The following is a 13350-nucleotide window of genomic DNA, read 5'->3' on the forward strand; positions in this document are numbered from 1 at the left end:
CCCGGGTCTGTGAGTAGCTGTTTGTCAGATGTGGAATGCAGGAGAAAACCATAAAGGGCGAGGGCACATCCTCCACCCTGAAGCCGCCTCGGTGGTTGGAAAAGGAGCTACCCAGTCGGGACAATGAAAACAGGGTGTAGGAAGGTGTGTGTGGGAGCCAAGCAAGCAAAGGTGGACATGGAGGTGAACTTTGGACCTTGAAGGATGCCACACTTAGGGGAAGGAGAATGCGTCGTAGGCAGAGGCAGCAGGTCACACTCAGCAATGTGAATAGTGTAATGAATGACTAAGATGGTAAGCCAGAGCTATTCCTCCAGCCTAGCTATTCCCTTCTAGGTATTTGATGAAAGGGAATGAAAGCACCCATCCACACAAAAGACCTGTGCATGAAGGTGCTCAGCAACTTTCTTCACGACAGCTAAAACCTGGAAACAACCCAAATGCCCATGCGATGGGAAATGGGTAGGCAAGTAGTTGGTGATGCAGTATGACAGAATACCACTTAGTATTAATTACAAAAAGCCAACTGCTTATTCTTGCAAAACTATGTGCAACTCTTAGAAGTATTGAAGTAAAATTCAGACCCCAAATGTTACACAGATGGGTTCATTTACATTTAAGACAATCTAGGAAAGGAAAGATTTAGGGATAGAAAACGACGCCCACCGTTAGGACCTAGGCATGGAGGATTGGGTCTGGGAGAACTGGGCTGGCTCCTTGATCGCCCTGGTTACGCAACTCGTTCGTCCGTCAGAACTTGCCAGACTCTACACTTGGACAGTCTGAATTTAACCGAGTGTCGTGGTGCATGACTATAATCCCAGCCCTGGGGAAGTCAGAGTTCAAGTCTAGCTTGGGCTACAAAGCAAAACCGACTAAATGAAGCCTGGGGGCTGGAGAGACTGCTCGCCGGTTAAGAGCACTTGCCGCTCCGGCAGAGAACCCCTGCCCGATTCCCAGCAGCCACATGATGGCTCACAACTGTAATCCCAGTTCCAGGGCCTCTGACACCTCACAGCCCTGGTTATAACAGCAGTGTCCATGGGGGTGTGACTGCAGGGCTGGGACTGGGGCTTCGTGGAGAGCCAGCCCATCAGGATGGTACCTGGGCACCACACTTAGAGCAGGGCATGCACAGAGTACGCAGTACTCGGATTAGAGGGGGTAGGTGCTGTGACTACCCTTACAGGCGACATCCCCTCGGGCAACGTGTGGCCGTGCCTGGGGCATAGGAGACTCAGAAGTGGAGACACTTGTGCCAGGCTGTGGCCGAGGAGTGAGATTCTGCTTGCCTGAGAAGTCTGTGTCTCGGACTCTCCCCTTGGAGCTGTTCTTGTATATTCCCACTCTGCACGCCGGCCCCATTATCCTAGATTTTATTTTCCCTTTCAGTTCAGTTTATAGTGATCTCCATAAAAGCATCTAATTACCTAGGTTGTTATTACTTTTACTGCCTCCAAATGTGCGTCTTACCACATAAAAAAGGCCTTAGTTTGTTTTATTGTCAAAACAGAATTCCTTACTCCGGCTGTTTGTGGCTGCCAGGAGGGTGTCCCACAGCTTTCAGAGGCCCCGAGTGACCCTCGCAGTGTGACTGGTGACGGCGTTACTGATGGGTTGACATGTAAATCGTCCATCGTGCATCAGCACTTGTGAAAATATAAACTCACGGCAGAGATTCATCTGAACACAGAGTGGAGAGGGTGGCGTGATGCATTTAATGTGACCAACGAACGGTTCAGCTTGAGCAGTCAGCCACATGTCTGCGGCTCCTGCTTTCTGCGCCCGCCCTCGCAATCTCTGACAGGGGGAAGGCTTTTTAAAAGATATCACTACTACATGACTCTGAGACAGAATTAGCCTCTGTTATCCTCTAACACTGTACTGTATTCAGATTTCCCACAGGTGTCCCCAAAACGTCGTTTTACATGTAAATAAGGCCCAAGTACACGCATTTAGCTGATGTGCTTCTCAGATTTAGGGGCAGGGGGTTGGTTTGATTTTGTGTTTTGCTTTTTTCTTTAATTCTCAAACTGTCTTCTCTCTGTTTTCAGTGCAGTGTGTGTGCTAAAACAAACAAACAAACAAACAAACTGTGGTATTTGTCCAGCAGAATTTCCTGAGTTCTAGGATTGGCCAGTTGTTATCCCACAATGTTATGTGATATGGCTCCTACGTTACCTACATGCTTGCAGCTAAAATTTAGACACTTGGTGTGATATTCTTTCTGGCAGGGATACTTCATAGCTAGTACTGTTATGTGCTGTCAAGAACGTATATGTGTGATAGTCCCATTTTTGGTGATAATATTCGTTAATGGGTTTCCCGTCCATGACAAGGGTCTTTTATAAAACATTTTCCCTGGGTTTGTAGCTGTTGAGTCAGCCCAGCTATGAAGGACAGCAGCGTTTCTTGGGACTCCACTTCCCCGGGATTGGCAGTCTTAGGTAGTAAGCAATCTTGCCTGACGGTGAGTTGGCTTTTGTGTGGGTTCTAGAAGCCGATCGCCTTTCAGTGTGGTCCTCCCAGGACATGGAGTGATTGGTACATCAGGAACAAAATCCTTTTCAAAGCAAGATTTTAAAGAATTGGTTAAATTCGTATTCATATAACTTGATCCTACTTCACTGGGTTCTTGAGTCTGTGTGTGCTTAGAAAACTGTCCTTGTGTTAATTGAAATGATTAAAAATAGGCACTTCAAATCTTCATGATAGGTTCTGGTGTTTAATGCATAAAATTACGCATAGTTTCACATCAGAAAGATACCGATCTGACTGCAGTCTCGAAATGTGGCCTGCTTGGTGACATCCTGGCGCTTGTACAACAGACCAGACCACAGTGGTTCAACTGTGACAGGAAAATCACAAGCTGGTAGGCGTTTTGGAGAGGACGGCTTGGCCCCCCAGGGTCATGCAGGGACTCAACCTCCCATCTGGCTGTCCAGCCTCGGGTGTTACCCTCTCCGACCGTGTTGGAACTGGCTCATCATCACAGCATATTCCAGCGTAGAAAAGAAAAGAACAAAAGCAGTCTGCTTCTCTGAACATGGCCTGGGAGGATCTGCCACCCTGTGCAGCCCATTAGACGGAACCTAGTCACATGGCCCACATCCAGCTGTTATGTTAGACTGGGAAATAGAGTCTCCAGGGGCAGCCGCTGCCCCTGCATTTCAGACAGGTCCAGTCATTGAAGGGGAGAAGAAACGGAAGGCTGTTAGGGGTAATTGGGACTTTATACTGAGCTGATAGGCATTGGCTTCCTTGTTTGTAAGCTGAGGTGCTCTGTTCTTGTGGCTGTTGGAATTAAATCCACGATGGGTTAGTGGAGGCTTAGCTGAGCTGCCTCCTTGCTTCATCTGGAAGTAGCTTTGTTTATGGAGTCAGGGAAGAAGCGGTGTGGTCTCATCTGGCAGAAGACTTCGGATTCCTGGTAGATGTGGATAGGAGTCACTCGAGTTGTGTGCCTAAGCATGCATTTACCTACGCTCTCTCGCCGTCTGTAACAGGGGGCCTGAGTCATAAGGATCATACAAGGATTGGAAGTGAGGAAGAGTATGAGGTGCAAGTGCCTGCCATGTAGAAGATGTGTGATAATAAACACAGCTGATGGCTAAGTAGTCAGCACTTTTTTGGTACACATTAATGAGAAGACAGATCATTATGTGAACTTGGCAGCAGAAGGCTGCCGTGCCCTTTAAACTGGCCATGTGCATTCGTCAATGTGTGTGTGTGTGTGTGTGTGTGTGTGTGTGTGTGTAGTTTGAATACTTGGAGCGTAAGCCTACACAGTCCTTTCTCTGAGAAGGGCCAGCAAGATGTCTCAGTGGGCAAAGGCATTTAGCCCTGATGACCTGAGTTTAGTCCCTGGGACCCACCTGGTGGGAGAACAGAAAAACTCTTAATAGTTGTTCTCTGACCTACACACACACACACACACACACACACACACACACACACACACACACACACCACAAACTTGCTTTTTAAATTTTGAATAAAGACTATACTAGTGTCTGAGACATGCTAACATCATAGACGCTCAGAGGAAACACAGGCTCCTGTCCCCTTTCCTGCCAAAGCTCTTGGAGAGAATTTCTATCCTCATTTAAGCAGTTCCAAATAGTTGATGAATTTGAACATTTTTATAATACAAATACAAATTCAAATACTATACTATACTATACTATAATTTAAAAATTGGGTTAAATTTTTTGCTTGTGAGATTTCCATTCCCAAAAGTATTGATAAAATAGTGTATGGAAAGTTACTTTTCAGCAGACTTACTAGACTGCATTAGGAAGAGTGTAAATCACTTCATCCAATTTCAGACAAGCTAGATTAGAACTCTGTTGTTGTTGTTTTTTTTTTTTTTTTTAATGGACTTGGAGCTGAGATAACCCCACCCCTAAGTGTTACAACTTAAAACATCATAAATGTTTGCTCTGAATCTCTTTCAGTTACTGCGGAACCAGAGATTTCCAGCCTCCTACCATCATGCGGTGGAGACGGTGGTGAACATGCTGATGCCACACATTACACAGAAGTTTCGAGATAACCCAGAGGCATCTAAGAACGCGAACCACAGCCTAGCTGTGTTCATCAAGGTGGGGCCTGCGGGGGAGGGCGCCAAGGTGGGACCTCCGGGGGGAAGGGCACCGCTATGGTGTGCTTTCTAAGCAGCTACCCACAGGAGTGGTAACAGAAGCGCTCTGACAAGTAGAGGGTGTGTGCTTACATCAAAGCATAAACTTAGGAACAGTGAGTGCTGACCAGAAGCCAGCGTTCTGCAAACCGTGGGTCTCAGCTGACGGCTCTTGGCTTGTGTCGTCCACAGAGATGCTTCACCTTCATGGACAGGGGCTTTGTCTTCAAGCAGATCAACAACTACATCAGCTGCTTTGCTCCTGGAGACCCCAAGGTAGCGTAGCCCTCGGGCACTGTTCCCATCTGGGAACCCACCTGTTCCTCTCAGTTCTCGTCAGAATTGTCTTTTGTTCCTCGAGAGGCACACTTCGTTCCCCTCTTGAATGCCCTGGCACTTACTTGTGTGCATAAATGTGAGGTATTGGGGATCAAGTAGCCCCAAATAAGAAGTAGGCACTCCTGATCGCGGTTGTTCTTCAGCACTGAAAATGGCTTAACCAGATCATTTACCAAGACCAAAGAAGTAACCACGTAGCCTTTCTGACAGAATTATCTTTATTACCTCCCAGCTTACTGACTTTTTAAAATTGTATTGAATCTTTGTAATTGTAAGCTACCTGAAATCCTTTGTAGACGCGAGGAGCATAAATAATAAATGCCTTAAAGTCTGCTGAAGGCATCATTTAATGAAGTGTGTTCTTGGTTTTCACACAAATCCTGCAGCCATCCTAACATCTATAAAGAGACAATCATTCAGTCCCCATGGGCCAAGGAGCGAGCACTAAACGCTTGCGTACTTTGCTTCTGATACGTTTATTAGCATCGTATATGCAGCATCCAGCGAGGTTCTCATGTCTAAACGTTTCTTCCTGCAGACTCTCTTTGAGTACAAGTTTGAGTTTCTCCGTGTGGTGTGCAACCATGAGCACTATATTCCTTTGAACTTGCCGATGCCGTTTGGAAAGGGCAGGATTCAGAGATACCAAGGTAATCTGTCCCTACATGGTTCATCTTCTCACAAAGAGAACGATATCATTTGTAAAAAGAAAAGTATCAATTCAAATGTTATCCCCTAATTTGATTTTATTCATGAATGAGTGTTTTGGTGTGTGTGTGTGGTGTGTGTGTGTGAAGTTTCTATTCCCACAGTCATTGATAAAATCTTACGTAGAAACTGGCTTTTCAGCAGAGAGACAACCACACAGATAAGGGCAGATCTGAAGCTTTTCCGGGTTTATCAGACATAGACATCATGGCTTGGTTTTCATTTTAAATTCTTTTTCTTAACAGAAATCTGTCTTATATTTGTTCTTGTTTTGCTCTCCCCTCCTGTACATTAGCTTTTCTCTCACCAGCTGTGGAGTCAAATGACACCCCTGTAGGTAGGTGTGGGGCAGAGGCTTGCCCTTGCATTTTCCTCCGGTTTTAAAAACAAAGGAATGCAAGTGTCGCTCAGCTGCTTCATCCGCTGTTCATTGAGCCGTCTCTGCAGGTTTCCAGTTTCCGATGAATGGGTGCATTTGTTTCCCACGGAGCGAAGACATTGCTGCTGTCACACCCCAGACATTCTCTGCTCCTTGAGTGTGTCTAGATTCTCTGGCATGCTGTCTTAGGATGAAGCCCTGCTTCACCCCCAGATCACACCTCACCGCTCTCACAGCCCTTGTCCCTGGAGGCATCAGGAGCGTAGACACATGGCTTTTTCATGAGCTTTCTGTGTTTGCATGCTGGGTCCCCATGACCGAGTTCTGTGCGTCCACTGTTGTCAAGCACTGGACTCTAAGGCAGGCTTAGTGAGACCTAAGTCATTTTCTTCCTTAAGAGATTTAGGGGAGCCCCAGCCTTAGAGTGGAGTCTGCAGAAACTATTCAGTAAGCAGCCTCACATGGTCGTTCTGGAGGAACAGCTCCTTCCTTGCTGCTGATGTGCTCAGTAGGGACTTCTGCCAGTGTGTTGGGGACTTCAAGGGAACTATCAGGAAGGCTTTGGCAGTCAGAGGAGGGTCCGTAGGACTTGGTGGACGGTGGTGTCAGTGTGCTGACTCGGTCCTCCTCTGTGCTTCCTGCAGCTTGGGGGCGTGTGTAATCGCTTTTATTGCCCCCTTTATTCAGGTTTCATGTCTGCCCCCCCTCTTTTCCAGATGAGCTCTCAGCCTTACCATGCTGCTTGCCGATGAGTTACTGGTTTGGTTTGCTACATTGTGCATTCCAGTTTTAGTTTAAGAGGGACACTTTAGAAAAGACTGCAGAAATAGTGTATTCGTTTAATGAAAGCTGAATAAATAAGTTATGTGCTGCTGTATCATTTAAAATACATTGATTTTATTGGGGCTGTAACAGGCATTGATAGCCAGGGAAAGGATAGCTGAACTCAGGAAGTAAATGGCATTTGAATAAGTTATATGTATTAATTCTTTAGTGATATGGTTTTATTTTTAAAAAATCAATCTTTTGTAGTTAATACAATAACTTCATTTTTAAAAATTTGTCATTAACATATTTTTTATATGATCACTGTTGTAAATCCTAAAAATTGGTAGTGAATTCAGTTCCACACTCAACCCAGGGCAGCTGTTCGTATTTCAGTTTGGTTTTCCTAACAGAATCTGAAGTGTCAAGAGTAAGGCACCTTGCAGAGTCACCCGTTTCCCCACTGAGGCAGAGTCTTGCCCTCGTAGCCACACAGCGGTGGCCGAGTGGAGACAGATGGCATGCCTCCTTGGCTCAGGCGACACTGGACTCTCCTGAACCTAAGTACTGTGTGCCTCTTCTTTTCAGATCTGCAGCTTGACTACTCCTTAACGGATGAGTTCTGCAGAAACCACTTCTTGGTGGGATTGTTACTAAGGGAGGTGGGCACTGCCCTCCAGGAGTTCCGGGAGGTCCGCGTCATTGCCATCAGCATGCTGAAGAACCTGCTGATAAAGCATTCTTTCGATGACAGATACACTTCGAGGGTGAGAATGTCCTTCATTTTCAGTGGTGTAAGGGAAATAAATCACTAATTAGATAAAGGTCCGAACAAAAGCAACAGCCAGTGTAACGGAGTCTGCGGTCCGTGGCTCAGACCCAGGGAACACACTCACCGCGTCTGTCTTTTTTCAGAGCCACCAGGCAAGGATAGCCACTCTCTACCTGCCTCTGTTTGGTCTGCTCATTGAAAACGTCCAGCGAATCAACGTGAGGGATGTGTCGCCCTTCCCTGTGAACCCAGGCAGTGTACGTAAGCAGAGCCGGTGACTGCACCGCTCCGCGTCCTTGGGGCTGCTCTAACCGGGTGCTGCAGACTCCGTGACTCAGAAGGTGGAGTTCTGTTCCCTCCCATGGAGAGTACAAAGTCGGGGAGGCTGCCGGGGGCGGTGGTCCCTCGCTTCTGCCATGGCAGGCAGCAGCTGCCATGGCTCACGTGGCCTCAGTCTGCACAGGGTGCTCGTCTTTGTGAGCCCACCCGCTGTCCCGAACTGAGGGCCCACCCAGTCTGACCTCTTAACTTACATCCGATCTGTATGTGAAAAGATACCATTTTCAAGTAAGATAATACAGGGATCAAGGAACAAAAAGACGATGTAGCGCTAACCTTTGTCCCTTTCTGCTCGCGTAGACCTTGGTTCTGACCGCACCCCATGCCCATCCTGGGAAAGCCCCCTCTTTGAGCTCCTATTTCTCTTCATTAGACTGTAAGTCAGTGATGTCAGGAAGAGGAACATAGGACCTGCAGGCAAAACAGTCATACCCATAAAATAAATAAAGATTCTTGGAATCATCCTAGAATTCAACATTTTCAAAGCATGAACATCCAGTTCCCGGCTACAACTCAATTGCAAAAGGCTTTTTCCTTATTAACTTGTAATGAAAAGCAAGTGCTCACAGTGTGTGTGTGTGTGTGTGTGTGTGTGTGTGTGTGTGTGTGTGTGTGTGTGTGTAGAGGGCAGAGGTCATCGTCTTCCTCAGTCACTCTCACATTATTGGGGGAAACGACAGGGCCTCTCACTGATCCTGCTGCTGCTCACTGACTAATGGATGCCTGGAGAGCTCTGGAGATCTGCTCCCGCCCCCAATGCTGGCCGCAGCCACATGCCACCACGGCCAGATCTTAGGTGGTTGCTAGGGATCTGAACTCAAGTCTTTGTGTTTGATCGTGAAGCGCTTTATCCAAAACCATCTACTCAGCCCATTTTTAATTATTAAAATTTATCAGATTTTTGTATAATACATTTCTATATCAAATTTTCATAAACCAAAATGTATTCTTTCTTCCCCAAGCCCTTTTCCTGGCCTCAGTGTCTCTATCTGCTAATGATTTTACAGACATCACTGAAACCTTTGCCCTTATATTGACCATTCTTGACTCCACTGTTAATCCGGCCACTTTGTGGCACACACTTGGGCAATTTCCTGGTTGGTTGGTTGATATGTGTTTGTTTTTATGTGTATGAGTGTTTTGCCTTGATCTGTGTGCAGTGCCCATGGAAGCCAGAAGAAGGTGTTGGATCCTCTGGAACTAGAGTTACAGGTGATTGTGTGCCACCACGTGGGTGCTGGGAATCAAACCAGGTCCTTAGGCAAACAGCCAGTGCTCTTAACCCCTGGACCACCTCTCTAATCCCCACACTGTGCTATTGTTTACACTGTGCACCCTTAAATAATATCTAAGAGGATCCAGGTTGGTAGCATTCACTTTTCTGTTCAAATGGTGTAAAGTTTATCCTCCCTGGCCTCACTCACTGATCTGACATTATCCTGGATCACTGTCCACATGTGTATCCTCTGACTCCATGTGCCTCTCTAAGCAGAGAAATTCAGGACAGCACGTGACCTCCCTGTCCTGTTCTAATCCGGGGGGAAATGAACAGGTCTTGCTTTGGGTTTCACCAAAGTAAAATCCACCTTCTTGGTATATTTAAAATTAGTACAGTTTCTCCCCTGACAGCGAGTTCCCACCTGAGCATCCAGAGACCGTAGCTCATGCCTCTGGCTTACAAGGACAGGAGAAAAGGCTTCAGTGAGTCCTGGGAGGCAGGAAGCGGGAGTGTGACCAGGGCAAGATGGTAGAGCTGTGTGGGCCGGAGGAGAGATGGGTGGAACCAGAATCAGGCTTCTCTGCCTCCTCACATTGGTATTCCTGGCCTCCTCTGTGCTCTCCTCTGGTCCCTCTACTACCTCCTCTCTTGTGTGCCCTGTGGATCTGCCCACCCCCTACAGATGCTGAACATGTCCAGATGGTATGTGTCTTGTCTTCACACTTGAAGATCAGTCTGTGAAGCTTGTTCAGCCAGCTCAAATAGTTTCTTCTCTTCCCCTTGGCAGATTGTGAAGGACGAGCCCCTTGCCATACCAGCTGGGAATCCACTCATGACGCCACAGAAGGGAAACACACTGGACCACAGCCTGCACAAAGACCTCTTGGGCGCCATCTCTGGCATTGGTAATGCTCCTTGCTCTTACCGGTCTTGTCCTGTGTCGCTCAAACTGTTTTTACTCTCACAAGTCATTAGTGGTAAATTAAGAATTGAACGTTCTACCTTGGATATTCTCCTGGTTGTGGTGTTTTACCACTGAAGTCTCTCAGACACTAATCAGGATTCTTGTGAATCCTAAACAGGGTCACTCCTCTATCCTCTGTCCTTTGTCCTCTGTCCTCTGTCCTCTCTCCTCCCTCATCTCTCCTCCCTCCTCTCCTCTCCCTCCTCCCTCCTCTCCCCTCCCTCCTCCCTCCTCTCCCCTCCCTCCTCCCTCCTCCGTCCTCCCTCCTCTCCCTCCCTCCTCCCTCCTCCGTCCTCCCTCCTCTCCCCTCCCTCCTCCCTCCTCCCTCCTCTCCCCTCTCCCCTCTCCCCTCCCTCCTCTCCCCTCTCCCCTCTCTCCTCTCCCCTCTCCCCTCTCCCCTCAGGGTCACATGGATACTTGCTGCTGGATTACCTTTTGTCCAATGTTTCTTCAGCTGATTGGCTTTTAAACCTGAATTGGATTCTTTATGCTTTTAGAAGCAGACTGTCTGTAGGTTTGGGGGTGAGAGGAAGATTTACCTGTAATGCTGGTGAGCTAGATGAGTGTGACAGTCTTGTTCGTAATTCTGAAGGAGGCAGCAGTTTGTGGCTGGGATTTGATCCTAAAAATCGGTTTTCAGAAGTCTTCTGTTCTGTGCCTTTTTCCCTCCTCCGTATGAAAAGCAGCCCCATGGGAAGGAAAACAGATGGCCTAAATCAAGACTCAAGTAGAGAAGTCTGTCTGTGAGAAGATGCACCTATTTATAGTCTGACTAATTAAGCTGCAGCTTTATGAAGATAATGATGATGTAAACAGGGGTATACATATGCATGCACACCCAGATATAATCGAAGGATTTTAACAGGGGGTTCACACTCCACTTCTGCCTCTAATTCTCCCTCTGCTAACCACACTTTGAATATGTGAAGCATCCTACTGTGGCTAGTGGTTATGCCATCCATTGGTGCTACAAATTCATGGGACAGGAAAAGACATGGCTCTTACCCACTAAAGTCACAGGACTAAATCAGCCCCCTGAATTGGTGCTCTTACCTTCTCTACTGTTAATACCTCGTCTTACGGAGAAGACAATGTAGTGAGAGGAGACCTTGACTGGCATTGGACAGCCCATGCCAACGTCCGGATCTGTGCTACACGACCAATCCCAGGCCTGAGCTCATTTGTGTTTATGGATAACTTTCATGGTTATAGTCCCCCTTTCTATATATACATAGAGAGAGAAAGATTTTGTGGGTTAAAAGCTGATACATAATAAATGCTGGGAGCAGAGGGAGGCCCACGGTGAGCGTTCCACAAATGTTCACTGTTGCGGGGATCCCGCGTCACTGCCCTGCTCCGCAGAGGCGCTAAGCCGCTGCTGTGAGCAGGAAGTGACCTTTGGAGGGGTTGACTGCAGTGTTTCCGGCTCTAGCTTAGCCCCAACAGGTGAGGCTTTGCATCTTGGCTCCACCACAACCTGGTTGCCCCCCGGGGTGTTTTAACTACTGCAGCCTCTGTGTCCTTATAGCTAAGTAATCGTTGTCAGGAATAAAAGGCTGCTGCAGCGTGGAGGGTGGTTGCCATGGAAAACATGTGCTGTCGTTGTTACAGCTAGTTTAGTTGTGTTGTGGCATCCATGCTTTATAGTGCACTCTCGGGGCCAAATAGATGAGTCCAAAGCCTACTGATGTGTTTGGAAGTCTTGATGCTCTGTGCTCTCTGGCTAGCACTTGATAGGACCACCAGGGAAACATGGCAGACTTTGTAGAAGTGATCAAGCCACAGTGAGGGCATATTTGGCTCATCTGATTCTCTCCTATTCAGAATTCACAGTGTCCAGTTCAGAATTCAGTATTAGGATTTGAGAGTCCTTGGGAAGGTAGCAAGTAGGTACTGGGTGTCCTTAGCATGACCCGAATGGCAGTGGACCTGTACTGCTGTACGTACGTGGTGCGGTTATGAAAGGGGCTTGTGACTAATCTGTCTCTTCGTTCTTATTGAACTTCCAGACCCAAATCCACCTTTTCAGAAGGTGACCACAGCAGCTTTCTCTGTACTTCCTCCCATCTAACGGCACTGATCCTTATTCTTTGTAGAAACATCTTGGGGAAGCCCACGTGGGAACCAGGTTTGCTGCTAGGTTTGGGTTTTGTTCTGGATGCTATAGCAGCTGCGGCTGAGGAAGGAGCCTCCAGATGACTGTAGTCCTGGGGTTTGTCCTTCTGCAAACTGTGAACAAGTCCCTTAGATGTCTTCAGAGTATGGGAATCCTAGAACTGATTCCTGGATAACAATCACTCTGTGCTTCCTCCCACTTTCGAGGACAGCCCCTCTTAGATTCACATTTCCCTCCCACCTGCTCTGTACAAATGGAAGAGAGAAGAACCGAATTTTATTTTAGTCATGTGTTGTTAAGGTTTTAAAACCCATTCCCTGTGGGCTGGAGAGATTGCTCAGTGGTGAGGAGCACTTGTTGTTCTTGCGGAGGACCTGGGTTTTGTTCCCAGTGCCCATGGCTGTCTGTAACTTCATTTCCAGAGAATCGAACGCCCTCTTCTGAAGGTATACATGAATGCAGCCAAAACAGCCATATGCATAAAAAAAAATAATCTTTGAAGTCATTCCCTATGCAAGTGACATCACTGTATTAATGTCTGAAATAAATGTGCAGTAATAAAAATAGTTTTTAAAAAAATACTTGGATATGTAAAAAACTAAAGTGATTCCCTTGGTGAGGACACAAACACACATGCACCTGCATACATGTGCGAGCACACATACATTGTGAGAACTAAATAAGCGTGCTCGTTTTGAGTTATTACATTTGCATCTGTTTGCCTTAAATTAGACCTGAAATTGGAATCGGGTTTGGAAATCCGAGAATGGTAGGTGTAGTGTCCATTTCTTGACCCCTTTCCCCTGAGCTCCGTGTCCTGCCTCCACTGTGAGCTATGATTGTTTGAAGAGAAGTATAATTACCATGTGGCCATAGCATGCATTTCCTTTCTCTCCCTATAGAAAAGGTGTTATAATTTCTTCATGAGGTTGTCACTCACTCCTGTGACAGTCTGCAGTGCTGAGTCATGCAGCCTTGCATGTACTTTACAGTAGATGCCAGGAAGGGAGAAGGGTTTACACGTGCGTTACACACCATCTTTAGTCACCAAGGTCAACTCCAGGTTGTCCAAGAGGTGTTGGACTCAGGCCATTAGCAATGAAATTT

At 46.9% G+C, this 13350-nt stretch overlaps 1 protein-coding gene across 30 annotated transcripts in view; it reads left to right on the plus strand.

The window, feature by feature from the left end:
- Positions 1-13350, plus strand: part of Dock9 (dedicator of cytokinesis 9) — a 269995-nt gene that overhangs the window by 192353 nt on the left and 64292 nt on the right. For all 30 annotated transcript variants that reach the window (XM_037208305.1, XM_028868260.2, XM_028868248.2 and 27 more), the window contains exons 28-33: positions 4458-4604; positions 4835-4918; positions 5520-5631; positions 7422-7600; positions 7749-7862; positions 9951-10068. In XM_037208305.1, the coding sequence (XP_037064200.1) occupies positions 4458-4604; positions 4835-4918; positions 5520-5631; positions 7422-7600; positions 7749-7862; positions 9951-10068 (754 nt within the window). The remainder of the gene's footprint in view (positions 1-4457; positions 4605-4834; positions 4919-5519; positions 5632-7421; positions 7601-7748; positions 7863-9950; positions 10069-13350) is intronic.

This window comes from Peromyscus leucopus, chromosome 9, assembly GCF_004664715.2.
Source record: "Peromyscus leucopus breed LL Stock chromosome 9, UCI_PerLeu_2.1, whole genome shotgun sequence".
Lineage (NCBI taxonomy): Eukaryota > Metazoa > Chordata > Mammalia > Rodentia > Cricetidae > Peromyscus > Peromyscus leucopus.